The following is a 21,178-nucleotide window of genomic DNA, read 5'->3' as shown; positions in this document are numbered from 1 at the left end:
GATCCCATGGCCACACATCAGCTGGGACAGCCTGCGATGTTACGAGCGTGGTGATGTCCCTGCAAAGAGACCCACTGAAGTTCACGGCACTTCTGAGCCCAGGAGCTCAGCGAGGGCAGGAGGAAGGCGGTCTCTGCCGAAAGCCTCGGCAGGGGCCGGGGTGCAGAGGCGACAGAGGCACGCGGCGCTGCGTGTCTCCGTCCTGCCAGCCAGTTTGCTTACAAAGATATTCTCACCCCCGTGTCACGGGGTTTTGCCATTCCAGTCGAGGAGAGGGCACGAACAGAAAGAAGGCAATTCAGAACAGAATCCAGAGTGACCGGGCAGGGCTGGAGTAGCAGAGGGAAGGTGGTTTGGCTGCTGGTGTTTTCTGGTGCTGACATGAGTGAGAAGAGGGCCCGAGGGGCTGGCTGCTCCAGGGGCAGCCAAGGTGCTCGGGAGCATACCTAGCTGCCTGCAGCGAGCATTTCCCTCTCTGCGTCTGCGTGCTGACCGTCTTGCCAGGGAACACGAGGGACCTCTGGTTTGGCCAGCCAGGAGAGAAGGACGCCTTTAGCCTGGGGGAGAGAGGGGCTGGCTGTGGAGGTGTGGGGACGAGTGCTGGTGATCCTGAAGGGCTGGCATTGTCCCGGGAAAGAGGCTGGGGTGGAGAGAGAGACTGAGGGAGCTCACGCCTTACCTCGAGCCACTGCTCACAGCCTCCGATACATAGCAGTTCCTGTGGGAAGGCCTTCCAGAAGTTAGAGCTAAAGAACGCCTGCACAACATGTCCCTTGTTGCCGGTGTCGCAGGGCTGTGAGGGCCCCTCCAGGTGCCCGCTGTAGGCTCCCTGCAGCTGGGGTTACTTTCTCTCTGCAGATGGGCAGAGTGGTAAACCAAAGACTCGAGAGGTTCTCTGGGTAGGCCGGGCTCTGTTTCCTGCTATTGGGGAATTTTTACGGCACCCCTCGAGGCAAACTAAACCCACGTTTGTGCTTGAATACGAAAAACAACCAAGCTAAACCAAAAAACCCGAACAATGCATTGGGCAGAGCGGCTCTACCTGGAGTCGGCAATGATGCGTCACAAGCAGGTTCCTTCCCTCCCCTTGCACCAGCGCCCATCCCATGAGCAGTTTGAGCGGTTTGCCTGGGGCACCTCAGCTGGGCTGTGGGCCCATCTCCCAGAGCAGCTCTGCTGGCCAGTCAGAGGTGGCCCCTGAGAGCTTCCGTTCCAGGATGGCTACAAGGCAGTGCCGAGGCTGTTTCTAATCACCCAGGGAAACTGCGCTCCCTTGCAGGGAGTCCTGCTGTCTCTGGCACCCCTGCTTCCAGCCAGGTCAACCCCTTCTCGCAGTGGGGCCTCCTTGCCCTCCGTGCCGGATCGTTCCTCGGTCACAAATTTCCACCGCCGAGCAGTTAGCGTTTGAATGTCAACTGTCAACCCTCGGCCTTGTCTCCTTGTGGGACCGAAGGCCTCCCTTCCCCAGGGGATGCTCCATGGGAGACCGTCCAAGGCCAAGCCCGTGTGCGGCACAGCAGGGTAGTGAGCTCCCGTTCGAGAGGGGGTTGCTCCCGCCGCTCCCCTCTGGCTGAGCCCTGGCACGGGCTGCTCATGGGAACCTGCTCCCTTGCACCATTCTGGGCCTCCACAACATACCTGCCTCCCCGCTCAGGACAGACCAGACCCAAACAACACGTGGCAGAGCGGGCCGGGTGGAGAGGCCACCGCCCATCCCAGGCGCAGTGACAGCACCTATCTGTGCAGAGCTTCTGGGGGAGCTCGGCCTGAGGAGAAAGGGCCCCGGAAAAAGGATCTCAAGGCGAAGGCCAACATTGTCCCTCACAGAAGGTGAAAGCCAGGCCTCCTAGAACCGGACCCGTCCCCTCCGCTAGCCTGGCAGCAAAGCTTGCTAAACAAGACAAAAATGCTGGCTACTTCTCGCCTCCGTGGTTAAGATTCCCTCTAAAATCGGGTCTTAGCGTGACGGAGGCCGCAGGAGGGAAAAAGACGAGGGAGATTGCCGCAGGGAAAATGCCCAGACACAGCCTGGGCTGGCTTGAACGTAGGTAGGCACAAGCAAGCACTTGGGAGTGAGCTCTTTATTGCGAGCACAAGGGCGTAAGGTCTGTGTGTGCTGCCTGGTGGAGCTGCCCAGGGGCTCTTCTACACCTCTCCTGCCACACACCTCCTCAGGACAGTGTCCACAAGCCTGCCAGCTAACACCCTCCTTTCTGACACGGGCTGCTGGGGCTCGCCTTGCACAAGCTTTACGCGCACTGCTCTGCGCTGTGCTCCTGCCCGGGCAGGGGGCTTCGCACCCGCCGGACGACGGGCTGTCCGGAGAAGTGTGGGCACACGGAGGGGAGGACGTCCTCAGCGGGATAGCTCTCCTTTCCATCTGATGGTGCAGGCAGCTTTGCGACGCACCTTCCAAAATTCAGTCTGGGACTCAGGGCAGGCCCAGGTTGACAGCTCCGCTCTAAAACAGAGTCGATGATGCGGCTTGCCATGGTCCTTATAGCCAAAGTGTTGGCTAAGGCTGTCGGCTTCGGCGTCAGTTCTCGCTCGAACTTCGGCGCCGTTGCAAGAACCTCAGGGACAACGGTTGTGGCATACCCAGCCCGTTCGGCGTGGTGCTGCTGAACTCCGGAGGAGGCATTTTGGATGCTCTCCCCGGCAGTCGTGCCACTGAGTTGCGAGGCATCAGCAGCGACTCTGTTTGGCAGTGGCTGCAAGGCAAGCGACTTTGGTCCCTTGCTTGCTTCCAGGCTCTGCTGTTGAGATGCTCTGGGGAGTCCCTGTGCTTGTTCCACAGCCTGCCTTGAGAAAGGCGCCTGGGATGGCTGCGCCTGTCTCTTGGAGAGATTTCTCCCAGGAAGCTCCAGGCTGTTGGAATATTTGCAGCTAGGGTCTCGTTCAACCTGAGAAGTTGCAAAGGATTCCAAGGTGCAGCAAATGCCGTCAACAACTTCTCTGATGAGTTTGTCCAGGGAAGCCTCTGCAGACGCTCCATCGGAAGCTGCTGTTTCAGCTTGCCCCGATTTCTCTTCCTCGGCTCGGGTGGCTCCTCCGGCAACAGGTCGCTCCTTCCGCCTGCCTGCCGGCACTGGCTCACACGCTGTGGCCATGCTGGATGTCAAAGCCTTTGCCAAGCTCTCCAGCACGGTTGCTACGAGCTCTTTGGCCACCCGTCCGATTTCCTGCTGGCAAAGTGAAGGAGAAGTCTCCAAAGGCTCTGCTCCTCCGGCGCTGCCACACAAGCTTCCCCTGATCCCCTGGGCAGCCCTCCTTAAAACGCAGGCAGCCTGAGCCCGAGGAGCCTTCACCCTCTGCAACACTTCCCACACCACAGCCTCAGCCACCTCTTCAAGCTTCTGGGCTTCTGTTGCGGCTTGTTGTTGAGACGCAGCTCTGGACACGCTGTCTGCAGCGCGGTCTGGCTGCTTGCCGGAGTCAGCACCGCTACTGACCCTCCTGGGCAGCTCAGCACCTTCCTGTCCCAGCTCAGGTTGGGAGCAGGTTTGGCCTTCATCCAAAGCTGCTTTCAGCCTCCTGCAGCGCCCCGATTTCAGGGAGATCTTTCTGCTCGCGGGTGGAGGTGGGCAAGATGGTCTTTGAGGCTGCCGCAGCTGCTCCAGCAGGCACGAAGCGTCCATTGTCCCCAGCGGTTTGTGGGCATCCCTTAACGTGGCCAGGCGTTGCCGAAGCCTTTCCTGCAAGGTGACACCGCGTTGTGGCTCGCCGTTGCCCAGACAAGCGCTCCCGCCCCTGCGTGCTGAGGCTTCACGCGGGCCCAGGCCAGCGCTCTGCTTCAGCCACGCGGCGAGGGCACAAGAGAAGGGTTCCCTCAGGACAACGCGGGCTCGCACATGACCTTCCTGCCCGTGCCCACCCCAGCACCCTGCGCTGGCTCAGCTCCGAGCCGGCTAGTCCTTTCCCCGGCACCATGCCTGGCCCACGAGCACAGCCCTCGTCTCTTCTGCACTGAGCGCCCCCCCCGAGATGCCGTGAGCCAAGCCCCAGCCCTCGGCACCGTGCCGCTGACAGGTGTCCGCCAACACTGCGCTTTGCCTACCTCCTCTCGTCTGAACACGTACTCTGCCTCCAGCTTGAGTCCGGTCAGATACTGCCTGTACTCGTTGAACTCCTTCAGAGTGCAAACCACCTACGGAGAGACGAGGGCAGAAATCGCCCGAACGCTGTCAAGCCAGCTACTGGCAGCAGGCTGCCTTCCCCGAAACAGCCCAAACCCAGCGGGAGGGGGGCTGCTCCTCTGCACGCGCTCCCTCTGCGCTCGGGGAAGCCCGCTCGGAGGGAACCGTTTTTATCGGCCCGACGACGTCCAAACCTACCTTGCCATCGCTGGTGACGAAACCCCCTCTCTTCAGCCTCTGCAGGTTGTCTTGGCGTTTGTGGTAGGCCCGGAGATGGGGGTCGTGCAGGCTGTTGTACTCTGTGGGCAGTCGGCGACCGTAGGGATCTCCCAGGTCAAAATAGCATGAGGGTCGCTGAAGCTGTAAGGGAGATGTTCCAGAGGATGAACTCCAGGTCAGGAGAGAGCAGCGGAGACGAACACGCTTCCGAGCTCCTCACACACACAGGCTGGCATTTCCAAAGCTCCGAGGTAGAGGCTAATCCCTGGCTTGCTTCCCACCCAGAGGAGAGCTCTCGCTACATCAGAGACTCTCCAGCGGAGAAGGCGGCCTCTGCCTACACCCCCCCGTCCGGTGGCTATCTCTACCGGTGCTGGAGGCAGACAAGGAGCTGTTTACTGCGGGGGTGAGAGGGGTGCACCCCGTGCTGCACCTGTAAGGAGCTGAGCTGCAATGTTGCCTACAGCCATGCCTTTTCCTCAGGCAATTCACCCTTGTTGCAAAACAGGATTGCGCTGCTCCCCAGAGGTGCCAAGCTGTGCTTGTGCAAAGCTAAAGGTAGCTGGAAGACTCCTCTCCATCCAGCTCTGGCCAGCCTGGAGCACCGCTATGGGGCAAGTCCTCCTTCCTCTTGCAACCACGGAGCCACGCGCTCCCCCCGCCTCCCCAGCCCTGTGCGACTGAAGGGCTGCAGCTCCCGCGGTAGAGCAGGTGGCCACAAGGCTGCCCCTTCTCTGAATGACGGGGACCCCGTAAAAGAAGAGAGCTTTTCTACCCCTTTCTGCTTCGTTTACCTTTTCCCCCAGCTTTGCCCTGCAGAAGACAGGCTTGGAGCCGGGCAACACAGGGATTTTGACCCCGAGGGGGAGGTCCAGCAGCCTCGGATCCATCAGCCCAGTAGCTCCTTCTCCCAGGTGCCGTCTCCTGTGCCCGAGCTAGGAAGACAGAGACACTCAGGTGCCAGCTCAAGAAGCCTCCTGCATGGCACTTGCAAGAAAGGGCATGTGCCAAGGCCCCAGAGCAACCCTGCCACACCCGGGGCTCCCCGGCTGAGCCCTCTCCGTCGGCCCCGCTGCTCACCTCTCTCCTCTCTCCCAGTGCACTCGGCAGCGCGTCTGCCTTTCGGACGCCAGCAGTGAGACGGCGCTCCGCGGCTCCTTCCAAGAGCTCTCGTGGAGCTGCGACCCTGCGCTGACTCCTCTCGCTCCAGAGGCTCCCAGCGAGCGGCTATATAGAGCCACGGGGCATTGTCGCATCACACCGTTGTCACGTTGCAGCGTTGTCACATCGCTGCGTTGCCGTGCCGCCGCCCGGCTGCCGCCCACCGGACCATGGGACAGGCCTGTGGGCCACCCGCTCTTGCTGAGCGCGCTTTGAGAGGTCATCTCCACAGGGCCCTTCCCACCTCAACTCCTCTGCGATTCTGTGAAGCAAAGCAGGCATCCTCGACAAGCGGGAAGAGATGCAAGGAACGGCCACAGCAGAGAGGCTCCTTCTTAGCTCAGCTTTCCCCCTTTTCCTTTTTAGACCTCTTCCCTGTCACGGGCAAAGCAGCCTCGAGTCAGGCGACTGCACTGAATTGGATTGTTGGCCCACAGCAGTCAACATCCAATTCCCGATTCGCGTCTTGAGAAACAACGCAGAAGGCAAACAGAGGCCGAGGGAAACCCCTCCCCTGCCCTTTCCTCAGGCTCCCCTTCAGCCCAGGCACCTCTCTGCCCCCTTCCCAGTCAGCCTCCCCCGCCCTCGTCTCTGCTGCTCGCTTCGGCTCTCACTTCCTACCGCTTTGGGGCTGGATGCGGTGAGGTCGCCGATGGCCCCTTCCTCCAGCCCGTCTAGGTCCTGCTGAACGGCGGCCCGACCATCGAGCCTAACGACTGCGTGCCCGCGTTTGGGATCGGTGGTGCGTCGCCTGTCCTCCTCAGGTCGTCGTGGCAGCTTTGAAACGGGAGAGGTCCTGCCAGGCTCTCTTGTTAAACAAAGGCAAGAAACAGGGAGAGTAATAAATGGTACGTGCCGATGATTACCGTGGGTCTCGCGGGAAACAGCAAAGTGCACGGCCCAGGAACCATGCTCCTCTGCTTCCAAAGCAGCCTCTTGCACATGCGCCAGCTGCCGCTCTTCTCCTGCTTTGCAAGCGCAGGAGCGGCATCGGCTGTGCCCCGACTCCCCTCTCCCTGCGGCGTTGGCTCCTCAGCCACAACAGCGACGCCCCTTGCGCCGTGTTCACAGACATTTGCACCCTCAGGAAGCGCTGCCGGAGCTGTATGTGGTCCCGGTAGGGGACGTGCGAGGCCCTGTGTGCAGTTCCTCTGCAGCTGGAAAGCACAGGGACGCCCGAGAGCCGCAGCAGACGCCAGACCGTGCATCCGCCGGGCTCTGCCTGTAAGAAGCTAGGCAAGGCAGAGCAGAACGCCCTGTGCAGTGCAAGTCAGGGAGTCACAAAAGTGACAGGAACTAGCTAAACTAAGACCCCCTTGGAAGTTGTGTCACACCTCTGGGGTTCCATCACTTTAAAAACAGAGACCGCTCCTTACCTGTGTGTCGTGGTTTAGCCGGCAGCTCAGCCCCGCACAGCCGCTCGCTCACTCCCCCACGGGCAGATCGGGGAGAGAATCAGAAGGGTAACGCTCGTGGGTTCAGATAAGAACAGTTCGATGATTAAGATTTCGAAAAAAAACCCAAACAACAACAATGCAATGGAAATGAGAACAACGAGAGGCGCAAAACCCGGGCGGGGCGGGGGAGGGGAATGAAGGGCGGAAATACGCCACGCGACGCAGGCGCCCGCTCGCCCCACGGCCCGCCTCTTCCGAGCCGAAAACTGCCCCCCCCTTAATATACTGGCCATGGTGTCACATGCTACGGAATGAACATGCCATTGGGCAGCGGCGGGCAGCCGCCCCCGCCGTGGCCCTGCCCCTCTGCCCCTGCCAGCCTCCCGCCGACGTGGCAGAGCGCGGGAAGCTGGAAAGGTAGCCGGCGCCCCACGGGGAGGAGAATTAACGCCTTGTCAGCCAAAACCAGCACACTGCGGTGTGTTGGGGTATCGGTAAAGCTCACGGAGAGGATCCCATGGCCACACATCAGCTGGGACAGCCTGCGATGTTACGAGCGTGGTGACGTCCCTGCAAAGAGACCCACTGAAGTTCACGGCACTTCTGAGCCCAGGAGCTCAGCGAGGGCAGGAGGAAGGCGGTCTCTGCCGAAAGCCTCGGCAGGGGCCGGGGTGCAGAGGCGACAGAGGCACGCGGCGCTGCGTGTCTCCGTCCTGCCAGCCAGTTTGCTTACAAAGATATTCTCACCCCCGTGTCACGGGGTTTTGCCATTCCAGTCGAGGAGAGGGCACGAACAGAAAGAAGGCAATTCAGAACAGAATCCAGAGTGACCGGGCAGGGCTGGAGTAGCAGAGGGAAGGTGGTTTGGCTGCTGGTGTTTTCTGGTGCTGACATGAGTGAGAAGAGGGCCCGAGGGGCTGGCTGCTCCAGGGGCAGCCAAGGTGCTCGGGAGCATACCTAGCTGCCTGCAGCGAGCATTTCCCTCTCTGCGTCTGCGTGCTGACCGTCTTGCCAGGGAACACGAGGGACCTCTGGTTTGGCCAGCCAGGAGAGAAGGACGCCTTTAGCCTGGGGGAGAGAGGGGCTGGCTGTGGAGGTGTGGGGACGAGTGCTGGTGATCCTGAAGGGCTGGCATTGTCCCGGGAAAGAGGCTGGGGTGGAGAGAGAGACTGAGGGAGCTCACGCCTTACCTCGAGCCACTGCTCACAGCCTCCGATACATAGCAGTTCCTGTGGGAAGGCCTTCCAGAAGTTAGAGCTAAAGAACGCCTGCACAACATGTCCCTTGTTGCCGGTGTCGCAGGGCTGTGAGGGCCCCTCCAGGTGCCCGCTGTAGGCTCCCTGCAGCTGGGGTTACTTTCTCTCTGCAGATGGGCAGAGTGGTAAACCAAAGACTCGAGAGGTTCTCTGGGTAGGCCGGGCTCTGTTTCCTGCTATTGGGGAATTTTTACGGCACCCCTCGAGGCAAACTAAACCCACGTTTGTGCTTGAATATGAAAAACAACCAAGCTAAACCAAAAAACCTGAACAATGCATTGGGCAGAGCGGCTCTACCTGGAGTCGGCAATGATGCGTCACAAGCAGGTTCCTTCCCTCCCCTTGCACCAGCGCCCATCCCGTGAGCAGTTTGAGCGGTTTGCCTGGGGCACCTCAGCTGGGCCGTGGGCCCATCTCCCAGAGCAGCTCTGCTGGCCAGTCAGAGGTGGCCCCTGAGAGCTTCCGTTCCAGGATGGCTACAAGGCAGTGCCGAGGCTGTTTCTAATCACCCAGGGAAACTGCGCTCCCTTGCAGGGAGTCCTGCTGTCTCTGGCACCCCTGCTTCCAGCCAGGTCAACCCCTTCTCGCAGTGGGGCCTCCTTGCCCTCCGTGCCGGATCGTTCCTCGGTCACAAATTTCCACCGCCGAGCAGTTAGCGTTTGAATGTCAACTGTCAACCCTCGGCCTTGTCTCCTTGTGGGACCGAAGGCCTCCCTTCCCCAGGGGATGCTCCATGGGAGACCGTCCAAGGCCAAGCCCGTGTGCGGCACAGCAGGGTAGTGAGCTCCCGTTCAAGAGGGGGTTGCTCCCGCCGCTCCCCTCTGGCTGAGCCCTGGCACGGGCTGCTCATGCGAACCTGCTCCCGTGCACCATTCTGGGCCTCCACAACATACCTGCCTCCCCGCTCAGGACAGACCAGACCCAAACAACACGTGGCAGAGCGGGCCCCGGGCGGAGAGGCCACCGCCCATCCCAGGCGCAGTGACAGCACCTATCTGTGCAGAGCTTCTGGGGGAGCTTGGCCTGAGGAGAAAGGGCCCTGCAAAAAGGATCTCAAGGCGAAGGCCAACATTGTCCCTCACAGAAGGTGAAAGCCAGGCCTCCTAGAACCGGACCCGTCCCCTCCGCTAGCCTGGCAGCAAAGCTTGCTAAACAAGACAAAAATGCTGGCTACTTCTCGCCTCCGTGGTTAAGATTCCCTCTAAAATCGGGTCTTAGCGTGACGGAGGCCGCAGGAGGGAAAAAGACGAGGGAGATTGCCGCAGGGAAAATGCCCAGACACAGCCTGGGCTGGCTTGAACGTAGGTAGGCACAAGCAAGCACTTGGGAGTGAGCTCTTTATTGCGAGCACAAGGGCGTAAGGTCTGTGTGTGCTGCCTGGTGGAGCTGCCCAGGGGCTCTTCTACACCTCTCCTGCCACACACCTCCTCAGGACAGTGTCCACAAGCCTGCCAGCTAACACCCTCCTTTCTGACACGGGCTGCTGGGGCTCGCCTTGCACAAGCTTTACGCGCACTGCTCTGCGCTGTGCTCCTGCCCGGGCAGGGGGCTTTGCACCCGCCGGACGACGGGCTGTCCGGAGAAGTGTGGGCACACGGAGGGGAGGACGTCCTCAGCGGGATAGCTCTCCTTTCCATCTGATGGTGCAGGCAGCTTTGCGACGCACCTTCCAAAATTCAGTCTGGGACTCAGGGCAGGCCCGGGTTGACAGCTCCGCTCTAAAACAGAGTCGATGATGCGGCTTGCCATGGTCCTTATAGCCAAAGTGTTGGCTAAGGCTGTCGGCTTCGGCGTCAGTTCTCGCTCGAACTTCGGCGCCGTTGCAAGAACCTCAGGGACAACGGTTGTGGCATACCCAGCCCGTTCGGCGTGGTGCTGCTGAACTCCGGAGGAGGCATTTTGGATGCTCTCCCCGGCAGTCGTGCCACTGAGTCGCGAGGCATCAGCAGCGACTCTGTTTGGCAGTGGCTGCAAGGCAAGCGACTTTGGTCCCTTGCTTGCTTCCAGGCTCTGCTGTTGAGATGCTCTGGGGAGTCCCTGTGCTTGTTCCACAGCCTGCCTTGAGAAAGGCGCCTGGGATGGCTGCGCCTGTCTCTTGGAGAGATTTCTCCCGGGAAGCTCCAGGCTGTTGGAATATTTGCAGCTAGGGTCTCGTTCAACCTGAGAAGTTGCAAAGGATTCCAAGGTGCAGCAAATGCCGTCAACAACTTCTCTGATGAGTTTGTCCAGGGAAGCCTCTGCAGACGCTCCATCGGAAGCTGCTGTTTCAGCTTGCCCCGATTTCTCTTCCTCGGCTCGGGTGGCTCCTCCGGCAACAGGTCGCTCCTTCCGCCTGCCTGCCGGCACTGGCTCACACGCTGTGGCCATGCTGGATGTCAAAGCCTTTGCCAAGCTCTCCAGCACGGTCGCTACGAGCTCTTTGGCCACCCGTCCGATTTCCTGCTGGCAAAGTGAAGGAGAAGTCTCCAAAGGCTCTGCTCCTCCGGCGCTGCCACACAAGCTTCCCCTGATCCCCTGGGCAGCCCTCCTTAAAACACAGGCAGCCTGAGCCCGAGGAGCCTTCACCCTCTGCAACACTTCCCACACCACAGCCTCAGCCACCTCTTCAAGCTTCTGGGCTTCTGTTGCGGCTTGTTGTTGAGACGCAGCTCTGGACACGCTGTCTGCAGCGCGGTCTGGCTGCTTGCCGGAGTCAGCACCGCTACTGACCCTCCTGGGCAGCTCAGCACCTTCCTGTCCCAGCTCAGGTTGGGAGCAGGTTTGGCCTTCATCCAAAGCTGCTTTCAGCCTCCTGCAGCGCCCCGATTTCAGGGAGATCTTTCTGCTCGCGGGTGGAGGTGGGCAAGATGGTCTTTGAGGCTGCCGCAGCTGCTCCAGCAGGCACGAAGCGTCCATTGTCCCCAGCGGTTTGTGGGCATCCCTTAACGTGGCCAGGCGTTGCCGAAGCCTTTCCTGCAAGGTGACACCGCGTTGTGGCTCGCCGTTGCCCAGACAAGCGCTCCCGCCCCTGCGTGCTGAGGCTTCACGCGGGCCCAGGCCAGCGCTCTGCTTCAGCCACGCGGCGAGGGCACAAGAGAAGGGTTCCCTCAGGACAACGCGGGCTCGCACATGACCTTCCTGCCCGTGCCCACCCCAGCACCCTGCGCTGGCTCAGCTCCGAGCCGGCTAGTCCTTTCCCCGGCACCATGCCTGGCCCACGAGCACAGCCCTCGTCTCTTCTGCACTGAGCGCCCCCCCCGAGATGCCGTGAGCCAAGCCCCAGCCCTCGGCACCGTGCCGCTGACAGGTGTCCGCCAACACTGCGCTTTGCCTACCTCCTCTCGTCTGAACACGTACTCTGCCTCCAGCTTGAGTCCGGTCAGATACTGCCTGTACTCGTTGAACTCCTTCAGAGTGCAAACCACCTACGGAGAGACGAGGGCAGAAATCGCCCGAACGCTGTCAAGCCAGCTACTGGCAGCAGGCTGCCTTCCCCGAAACAGCCCAAACCCAGCGGGAGGGGGGCTGCTCCTCTGCACGTGCTCCCTCTGCGCTCAGGGAACCCCGCTCGGAGGGAACCGTTTTTATCGGCCCGACGACTATCGGCCAAACGCACCTTGCCATCGCTGGTGACGAAACCCCCTCTCTTCAGCCTCTGCAGGTTGTCTTGGCGTTTGTGGTAGGCCCGGAGATGGGGGTCGTGCAGGCTGTTGTACTCTGTGGGCAGTCGGCGACCGTAGGGATCTCCCAGGTCAAAATAGCATGAGGGCCGCTGAAGCTGTAAGGGAGATGTTCCAGAGGATGAACTCCAGGTCAGGAGAGAGCAGCGGAGACGAACATGCTTCCGAGCTCCTCACACACACAGGCTGGCATTTCCAAAGCTCCGAGGTACAGGCTAGTCCCTGGCTTGCTTCCCACCCAGAGGAGAGCTCTCGCTACATCAGAGACTCTCCAGCGGAGAAGGCGGCCTCTGCCTACACCCCCCCGTCCGGTGGCTATCTCTACCGGTGCTGGAGGCAGACAAGGAGCTGTTTACTGCGGGGGTGAGAGGGGTGCACCCCGTGCTGCACCTGTAAGGAGCTGAGCTGCAATGTTGCCTACAGCCATGCCTTTTCCTCAGGCAATTCACCCTTGTTGCAAAACAGGATTGCGCTGCTCCCCAGAGGTGCCAAGCTGTGCTTGTGCAAAGCTAAAGGTAGCTGGAAGACTCCTCTCCATCCAGCTCTGGCCAGCCTGGAGCACCGCTATGGGGCAAGTCCTCCTTCCTCTTGGCACCATGGAGCCACGCGCTCCCCGCGCCTCCCCAGCCCTGTGCGACTGAAGGGCTGCAGCTCCCGCTGTAGAGCAGGTGGGCACAAGGCCGCCCCTTCTCTGAATGACGGGGACCCCGTAAAAGAAGAGAGCTTTTCTACCCCTTTCTGCTTCGTTTACCTTTTCCCCCAGCTTTGCCCTGCAGAAGACAGGCTTGGAGCCGGGCAACACAGGGATTTTGACCCCGAGGGGGAGGTCCAGCAGCCTCGGATCCATCAGCCCAGTAGCTCCTTCTCCCAGGTGCCGTCTCCTGTGCCCGAGCTAGGAAGACAGAGACACTCAGGTGCCAGCTCAAGAAGCCTCCTGCATGGCACTTGCAAGAAAGGGCATGTGCCAAGGCCCCAGAGCAACCCTGCCACACCCGGGGCTCCCCGGCTGAGCCCTCTCCGTCGGCCCCGCTGCTCACCTCTCTCCTCTCTCCCAGTGCACTCGGCAGTGCGTCTGCCTTTCGGACGCCAGCAGTGAGACGGCGCTCCGCGGCTCCTTCCAAGAGCTCTCGTGGAGCTGCGACCCTGCGCTGACTCCGCTCGCTCCAGAGGCTCCCAGCGAGCGGCTATATAGAGCCACGGGGCATTGTCGCATCACACCGTTGTCACGTTGCAGCGTTGTCACATCGCTGCGTTGCCGTGCCGCCGCCCGGCTGCCGCCCACCGGACCATGGGACAGGCCTGTGGGCCACCCGCTCTTGCTGAGCGCGCTTTGAGAGGTCATCTCCACAGGGCCCTTCCCACCTCAACTCCTCTGCGATTCTGTGAAGCAAAGCAGGCATCCTCGACAAGCGGGAAGAGATGCAAGGAACGGCCACAGCAGAGAGGCTCCTTCTTAGCTCAGCTTTCCCCCTTTTCCTTTTTAGACCTCTTCCCTGTCACGGGCAAAGCAGCCTCGAGTCAGGCGACTGCACTGAATTGGATTGTTGGCCCACAGCAGTCAACATCCAATTCCCGATTCGCGTCTTGAGAAACAACGCAGAAGGCAAACAGAGGCCGAGGGAAACCCCTCCCCTGCCCTTTCCTCAGGCTCCCCTTCAGCCCAGGCACCTCTCTGCCCCCTTCCCAGTCAGCCTCCCCCGCCCTCGTCTCTGCTGCTCGCTTCGGCTCTCACTTCCTACCGCTTTGGGGCTGGATGCGGTGAGGTCGCCGATGGCCCCTTCCTCCAGCCCGTCTAGGTCCTGCTGAACGGCGGCCCGACCATCGAGCCTAACGACTGCGTGCCCGCGTTTGGGATCGGTGGTGCGTCGCCTGTCCTCCTCAGGTCGTCGTGGCAGCTTTGAAACGGGAGAGGTCCTGCCAGGCTCTCTTGTTAAACAAAGGCAAGAAACAGGGAGAGTAATAAATGGTACGTGCCGATGATTACCGTGGGTCTCGCGGGAAACAGCAAAGTGCACGGCCCAGGAACCATGCTCCTCTGCTTCCAAAGCAGCCTCTTGCACATGCGCCAGCTGCCGCTCTTCTCCTGCTTTGCAAGCGCAGGAGCGGCATCGGCTGTGCCCCGACTCCCCTCTCCCTGCGGCGTTGGCTCCTCAGCCACAACAGCGACGCCCCTTGCGCCGTGTTCACAGACATTTGCACCCTCAGGAAGCGCTGCCGGAGCTGTATGTGGTCCCGGTAGGGGACGTGCGAGGCCCTGTGTGCAGTTCCTCTGCAGCTGGAAAGCACAGGGACGCCCGAGAGCCGCAGCAGACGCCAGACCGTGCATCCGCCGGGCTCTGCCTGTAAGAAGCTAGGCAAGGCAGAGCAGAACGCCCTGTGCAGTGCAAGTCAGGGAGTCACAAAAGTGACAGGAACTAGCTAAACTAAGACCCCCTTGGAAGTTGTGTCACACCTCTGGGGTTCCATCACTTTAAAAACAGAGACCGCTCCTTACCTGTGTGTCGTGGTTTAGCCGGCAGCTCAGCCCCGCACAGCCGCTCGCTCACTCCCCCACGGGCAGATCGGGGAGAGAATCAGAAGGGTAACGCTCGTGGGTTCAGATAAGAACAGTTCGATGATTAAGATTTCGAAAAAAAACCCAAACAACAACAATGCAATGGAAATGAGAACAACGAGAGGCGCAAAACCCGGGCGGGGCGGGGGAGGGGAATGAAGGGCGGAAATACGCCACGCGACGCAGGCGCCCGCCCGCCCCACGGCGCGCCTCTTCCGAGCCGAAAACTGCCCCCCCCTTAATATACTGGCCATGGTGTCACATGCTACGGAATGAACATGCCATTGGGCAGCGGCGGGCAGCCGCCCCCGCCGTGGCCCTGCCCCTCTGCCCCTGCCAGCCTCCCGCCGACGTGGCAGAGCGCGGGAAGCTGGAAAGGTAGCCGGCGCCCCACGGGGAGGAGAATTAACGCCTTGTCAGCCAAAACCAGCACACTGCGGTGTGTTGGGGTATCGGTAAAGCTCACGGAGAGGATCCCATGGCCACACATCAGCTGGGACAGCCTGCGATGTTACGAGCGTGGTGACGTCCCTGCAAAGAGACCCACTGAAGTTCACGGCACTTCTGAGCCCAGGAGCTCAGCGAGGGCAGGAGGAAGGCGGTCTCTGCCGAAAGCCTCGGCAGGGGCCGGGGTGCAGAGGCGACAGAGGCACGCGGCGCTGCGTGTCTCCGTCCTGCCAGCCAGTTTGCTTACAAAGATATTCTCACCCCCGTGTCACGGGGTTTTGCCATTCCAGTCGAGGAGAGGGCACGAACAGAAAGAAGGCAATTCAGAACAGAATCCAGAGTGACCGGGCAGGGCTGGAGTAGCAGAGGGAAGGTGGTTTGGCTGCTGGTGTTTTCTGGTGCTGACATGAGTGAGAAGAGGGCCCGAGGGGCTGGCTGCTCCAGGGGCAGCCAAGGTGCTCGGGAGCATACCTAGCTGCCTGCAGCGAGCATTTCCCTCTCTGCGTCTGCGTGCTGACCGTCTTGCCAGGGAACACGAGGGACCTCTGGTTTGGCCAGCCAGGAGAGAAGGACGCCTTTAGCCTGGGGGAGAGAGGGGCTGGCTGTGGAGGTGTGGGGACGAGTGCTGGTGATCCTGAAGGGCTGGCATTGTCCCGGGAAAGAGGCTGGGGTGGAGAGAGAGACTGAGGGAGCTCACGCCTTACCTCGAGCCACTGCTCACAGCCTCCGATACATAGCAGTTCCTGTGGGAAGGCCTTCCAGAAGTTAGAGCTAAAGAACGCCTGCACAACATGTCCCTTGTTGCCGGTGTCGCAGGGCTGTGAGGGCCCCTCCAGGTGCCCGCTGTAGGCTCCCTGCAGCTGGGGTTACTTTCTCTCTGCAGATGGGCAGAGTGGTAAACCAAAGACTCGAGAGGTTCTCTGGGTAGGCCGGGCTCTGTTTCCTGCTATTGGGGAATTTTTACGGCACCCCTCGAGGCAAACTAAACCCACGTTTGTGCTTGAATACGAAAAACAACCAAGCTAAACCAAAAAACCCGAACAATGCATTGGGCAGAGCGGCTCTACCTGGAGTCGGCAATGATGCGTCACAAGCAGGTTCCTTCCCTCCCCTTGCACCAGCGCCCATCCCGTGAGCAGTTTGAGCGGTTTGCCTGGGGCACCTCAGCTGGGCCGTGGGCCCATCTCCCAGAGCAGCTCTGCTGGCCAGTCAGAGGTGGCCCCTGAGAGCTTCCGTTCCAGGATGGCTACAAGGCAGTGCCGAGGCTGTTTCTAATCACCCAGGGAAACTGCGCTCCCTTGCAGGGAGTCCTGCTGTCTCTGGCACCCCTGCTTCCAGCCAGGTCAACCCCTTCTCGCAGTGGGGCCTCCTTGCCCTCCGTGCCGGATCGTTCCTCGGTCACAAATTTCCACCGCCGAGCAGTTAGCGTTTGAATGTCAACTGTCAACCCTCGGCCTTGTCTCCTTGTGGGACCGAAGGCCTCCCTTCCCCAGGGGATGCTCCATGGGAGACCGTCCAAGGCCAAGCCCGTGTGCGGCACAGCAGGGTAGTGAGCTCCCGTTCAAGAGGGGGTTGCTCCCGCCGCTCCCCTCTGGCTGAGCCCTGGCACGGGCTGCTCATGCGAACCTGCTCCCGTGCACCATTCTGGGCCTCCACAACATACCTGCCTCCCCGCTCAGGACAGACCAGACCCAAACAACACGTGGCAGAGCGGGCCCCGGGCGGAGAGGCCACCGCCCATCCCAGGCGCAGTGACAGCACCTATCTGTGCAGAGCTTCTGGGGGAGCTTGGCCTGAGGAGAAAGGGCCCTGCAAAAAGGATCTCAAGGCGAAGGCCAACATTGTCCCTCACAGAAGGTGAAAGCCAGGCCTCCTAGAACCGGACCCGTCCCCTCCGCTAGCCTGGCAGCAAAGCTTGCTAAACAAGACAAAAATGCTGGCTACTTCTCGCCTCCGTGGTTAAGATTCCCTCTAAAATCGGGTCTTAGCGTGACGGAGGCCGCAGGAGGGAAAAAGACGAGGGAGATTGCCGCAGGGAAAATGCCCAGACACAGCCTGGGCTGGCTTGAACGTAGGTAGGCACAAGCAAGCACTTGGGAGTGAGCTCTTTATTGCGAGCACAAGGGCGTAAGGTCTGTGTGTGCTGCCTGGTGGAGCTGCCCAGGGGCTCTGCACCTCTCCTGCCACACACCTCCTCAGGACAGTGTCCACAAGCCTGCCAGCTAACACCCTCCTTTCTGACACGGGCTGCTGGGGCTCGCCTTGCACAAGCTTTACGCGCACTGCTCTGCGCTGTGCTCCTGCCCGGGCAGGGGGCTTCGCACCCGCCGGACGACGGGCTGTCCGGAGAAGTGTGGGCACACGGAGGGGAGGACGTCCTCAGCGGGATAGCTCTCCTTTCCATCTGATGGTGCAGGCAGCTTTGCGACGCACCTTCCAAAATTCAGTCTGGGACTCAGGGCAGGCCCGGGTTGACAGCTCCGCTCTAAAACAGAGTCGATGATGCGGCTTGCCATGGTCCTTATAGCCAAAGTGTTGGCTAAGGCTGTCGGCTTCGGCGTCAGTTCTCGCTCGAACTTCGGCGCCGTTGCAAGAACCTCAGGGACAACAGTTGTGGCATACCCAGCCCGTTCGGCGTGGTGCTGCTGAACTCCGGAGGAGGCATTTTGGATGCTCTCCCCGGCAGTCGTGCCACTGAGTTGCGAGGCATCAGCAGCGACTCTGTTTGGCAGTGGCTGCAAGGCAAGCGACTTTGGTCCCTTGCTTGCTTCCAGGCTCTGCTGTTGAGATGCTCTGGGGAGTCCCTGTGCTTGTTCCACAGCCTGCCTTGAGAAAGGCGCCTGGGATGGCTGCGCCTGTCTCTTGGAGAGATTTCTCCCAGGAAGCTCCAGGCTGTTGGAATATTTGCAGCTAGGGTCTCGTTCAACCTGAGAAGTTGCAAAGGATTCCAAGGTGCAGCAAATGCCGTCAACAACTTCTCTGATGAGTTTGTCCAGGGAAGCCTCTGCAGACGCTCCATCGGAAGCTGCTGTTTCAGCTTGCCCCGATTTCTCTTCCTCGGCTCGGGTGGCTCCTCCGGCAACAGGTCGCTCCTTCCGCCTGCCTGCCGGCCCTGGCTCACACGCTGTGGCCATGCTGGATGTCAAAGCCTTTGCCAAGCTCTCCAGCACGGTCGCTACGAGCTCTTTGGCCACCCGTCCGATTTCCTGCTGGCAAAGTGAAGGAGAAGTCTCCAAAGGCTCTGCTCCTCCGGCGCTGCCACACAAGCTTCCCCTGATCCCCTGGGCAGCCCTCCTTAAAACGCAGGCAGCCTGAGCCCGAGGAGCCTTCACCCTCTGCAACACTTCCCACACCACAGCCTCAGCCACCTCTTCAAGCTTCTGGGCTTCTGTTGCGGCTTGTTGTTGAGACGCAGCTCTGGACACGCTGTCTGCAGCGCGGTCTGGCTGCTTGCCGGAGTCAGCACCGCTACTGACCCTCCTGGGCAGCTCAGCACCTTCCTGTCCCAGCTCAGGTTGGGAGCAGGTTTGGCCTTCATCCAAAGCTGCTTTCAGCCTCCTGCAGCGCCCCGATTTCAGGGAGATCTTTCTGCTCGCGGGTGGAGGTGGGCAAGGTGGTCTTTGAGGCTGCCGCAGCTGCTCCAGCAGGCACGAAGCGTCGATTGTCCCCAGCGGTTTGTGGGCATCCCTTAACGTGGCCAGGCGTTGCCGAAGCCTTTCCTGCAAGGTGACACCGCGTTGCGGCTCGCCGTTGCCCAGACAAGCGCTCCCGCCCCTGCGTGCTGAGGCTTCACGCGGGCCCAGGCCAGCGCTCTGCTTCAGCCACGCGGCGAGGGCACAAGAGAAGGGTTCCCTCAGGACAACGCGGGCTCGCACATGACCTTCCTGCCCGTGCCCACCCCAGCACCCTGCGCTGGCTCAGCTCTGAGCCGGCTAGTCCTTTCCCCGGCACCACGCCTGGCCCACGAGCACAGCCCTCGTCTCTTCTGCACTGAGCGCCCCCCCCGAGATGCCGCGAGCCAAGCCCCAGCCCTCGGCACCGTGCCGCTGACAGGCGTCCGCCAACACTGCGCTTTGCCTACCTCCTCTCGCCTGAACACGTACTCTGCCTCCAGCTTGAGTCCGGTCAGATACTGCCTGTACTCGTTGAACTCCTTCAGAGTGCAAACCACCTACGGAGAGACGAGGGCAGAAATCGCCCGAACGCTGTCAAGCCAGCTACTGGCAGCAGGCTGCCTTCCCCGAAACAGCCCAAACCCAGCGGGAGGGGGGCTGCTCCTCTGCACGTGCTCCCTCTGCGCTCGGGGAACCCCGCTCGGAGGGAACCGTTTTTATCGGCGCGACGACTATCGGCCAAACCTACCTTGCCATCGCTGGTGACGAAACCCCCTCTCTTCAGCCTCTGCAGGTTGTCTTGGCGTTTGTGGTAGGCCCGGAGATGGGGGTCGTGCAGGCTGTTGTACTCTGTGGGCAGTCGGCGACCGTAGGGATCTCCCAGGTCAAAATAGCATGAGGGCCGCTGAAGCTGTAAGGGAGATGTTCCAGAGGATGAACTCCAGGTCAGGAGAGAGCAGCGGAGACGAACATGCTTCCGAGCTCCTCACACACACAGGCTGGCATTTCCAAAGCTCCGAGGTACAGGCTAGTCCCTGGCTTGCTTCCCACCCAGAGGAGAGCTCTCGCTACATCAGAGACTCTCCAGCGGAGAAGGCGGCCTCTGCCTACACCCCCCCGTCCGGTGGCTATCTCTACCGGTGCTGGAGGCAGACAAGGAGCTGTTTACTGCGGGGGTGAGAGGGGTGCACCCCGTGCTGCACCTGTAAGGAGCTGAGCTGCAATGTTGCCTACAGCCATGCCTTTTCCTCAGGCAATTCACCCTTGTTGCAAAACAGGATTGCGCTGCTCCCCAGAGGTGCCAAGCTGTGCTTGTGCAAAGCTAAAGGTAGCTGGAAGACTCCTCTCCATCCAGCTCTGGCCAGCCTGGAGCACCGCTATGGGGCAAGTCCTCCTTCCTCTTGGCACCATGGAGCCACGCGCTCCCCGCGCCTCCCCAGCCCTGTGCGACTGAAGGGCTGCAGCTCCCGCTGTAGAGCAGGTGGGCACAAGGCCGCCCCTTCTCTGAATGACGGGGACCCCGTAAAAGAAGAGAGCTTTTCTACCCCTTTCTGCTTCGTTTACCTTTTCCCCCAGCTTTGCCCTGCAGAAGACAGGCTTGGAGCCGGGCAACACAGGGATTTTGACCCCGAGGGGGAGGTCCAGCAGCCTCGGATCCATCAGCCCAGTAGCTCCTTCTCCCAGGTGCCGTCTCCTGTGCCCGAGCTAGGAAGACAGAGACACTCAGGTGCCAGCTCAAGAAGCCTCCTGCATGGCACTTGCAAGAAAGGGCATGTGCCAAGGCCCCAGAGCAACCCTGCCACACCCGGGGCTCCCCGGCTGAGCCCTCTCCGTCGGCCCCGCTGCTCACCTCTCTCCTCTCTCCCAGTGCACTCGGCAGCGCGTCTGCCTTTCGGACGCCAGCAGTGAGACGGCGCTCCGCGGCTCCTTCCAAGAGCTCTCGTGGAGCTGCGACCCTGCGCTGACTCCGCTCGCTCCAGAGGCTCCCAGCGAGCGGCTATATAGAGCCACGGGGCATTGTCGCATCACACCGTTGTCACGTTGCAGCGTTGTCACATCGCTGCGTTGCCGTGCCGCCGCCCGGCTGCCGCCCACCGGACCATGGGACAGGCCTGTGGGCCACCCGCTCTTGCTGAGCGCGCTTTGAGAGGTCATCTCCACAGGGCCCTTCCCACCTCAACTCCTCTGCGATTCTGTGAAGCAAAGCAGGCATCCTCGACAAGCGGGAAGAGATGCAAGGAACGGCCACAGCAGAGAGGCTCCTTCTTAGCTCAGCTTTCCCCCTTTTCCTTTTTAGACCTCTTCCCTGTCACGGGCAAAGCAGCCTCGAGTCAGGCGACTGCACTGAATTGGATTGTTGGCCCACAGCAGTCAACATCCAATTCCCGATTCGCGTCTTGAGAAACAACGCAGAAGGCAAACAGAGGCCGAGGGAAACCCCTCCCCTGCCCTTTCCTCAGGCTCCCCTTCAGCCCAGGCACCTCTCTTCCCCCTTCCCAGTCAGCCTCCCCCGCCCTCGTCTCTGCTGCTCGCTTCGGCTCTCACTTCCTACCGCTTTGGGGCTGGATGCGGTGAGGTCGCCGATGGCCCCTTCCTCCAGCCCGTCTAGGTCCTGCTGAACGGCGGCCCGACCATCGAGCCTAACGACTGCGTGCCCGCGTTTGGGATCGGTGGTGCGTCGCCTGTCCTCCTCAGGTCGTCGTGGCAGCTTTGAAACGGGAGAGGTCCTGCCAGGC

At 61.1% G+C, this 21,178-nt stretch overlaps 3 protein-coding genes across 3 annotated transcripts; all 3 read right to left on the bottom strand.

Annotated features, from left to right (window-relative positions):
• Positions 1 to 2,068: 2,068 nt before the first annotated feature.
• Positions 2,069 to 5,891, bottom strand: LOC142064239 (uncharacterized). The gene is made up of 5 exons (XM_075108914.1): positions 5,436 to 5,891; positions 5,150 to 5,290; positions 4,335 to 4,496; positions 4,058 to 4,147; positions 2,069 to 3,695 (listed from the first exon to the last, which is right to left on the bottom strand). Exons 2-5 carry the CDS (start codon positions 5,243 to 5,245, stop codon positions 2,250 to 2,252), a joined length of 1,794 nt encoding a protein of 597 aa, XP_074965015.1. The 5' UTR covers positions 5,246 to 5,290; positions 5,436 to 5,891; the 3' UTR covers positions 2,069 to 2,249.
• Positions 5,892 to 9,490: 3,599 nt separating this feature from the next.
• On the bottom strand, positions 9,491 to 13,321 carry LOC142064224 (uncharacterized). Its single transcript, XM_075108887.1, has 5 exons — positions 12,866 to 13,321; positions 12,580 to 12,720; positions 11,765 to 11,926; positions 11,484 to 11,573; positions 9,491 to 11,121 (listed from the first exon to the last, which is right to left on the bottom strand). Exons 2-5 carry the CDS (start codon positions 12,673 to 12,675, stop codon positions 9,676 to 9,678), a joined length of 1,794 nt encoding a protein of 597 aa, XP_074964988.1. The 5' UTR covers positions 12,676 to 12,720; positions 12,866 to 13,321; the 3' UTR covers positions 9,491 to 9,675.
• Positions 13,322 to 16,920: 3,599 nt separating this feature from the next.
• LOC142064360 (uncharacterized) lies at positions 16,921 to 20,748 on the bottom strand. Its single transcript, XM_075109230.1, has 5 exons — positions 20,293 to 20,748; positions 20,007 to 20,147; positions 19,192 to 19,353; positions 18,911 to 19,000; positions 16,921 to 18,548 (listed from the first exon to the last, which is right to left on the bottom strand). The coding sequence occupies exons 2-5, from the start codon at positions 20,100 to 20,102 to the stop codon at positions 17,103 to 17,105; spliced, it is 1,794 nt and encodes a 597-aa protein (XP_074965331.1). The 5' UTR covers positions 20,103 to 20,147; positions 20,293 to 20,748; the 3' UTR covers positions 16,921 to 17,102.
• Between the last annotated feature and the right edge of the window lie 430 nt (positions 20,749 to 21,178).

This window comes from Phalacrocorax aristotelis, chromosome 13 (assembly GCF_949628215.1).
Source record: "Phalacrocorax aristotelis chromosome 13, bGulAri2.1, whole genome shotgun sequence".
In the NCBI taxonomy this organism is placed as follows: domain Eukaryota; kingdom Metazoa; phylum Chordata; class Aves; order Suliformes; family Phalacrocoracidae; genus Phalacrocorax; species Phalacrocorax aristotelis.
This window is presented reverse-complemented; position numbering and strand designations above follow the sequence as displayed.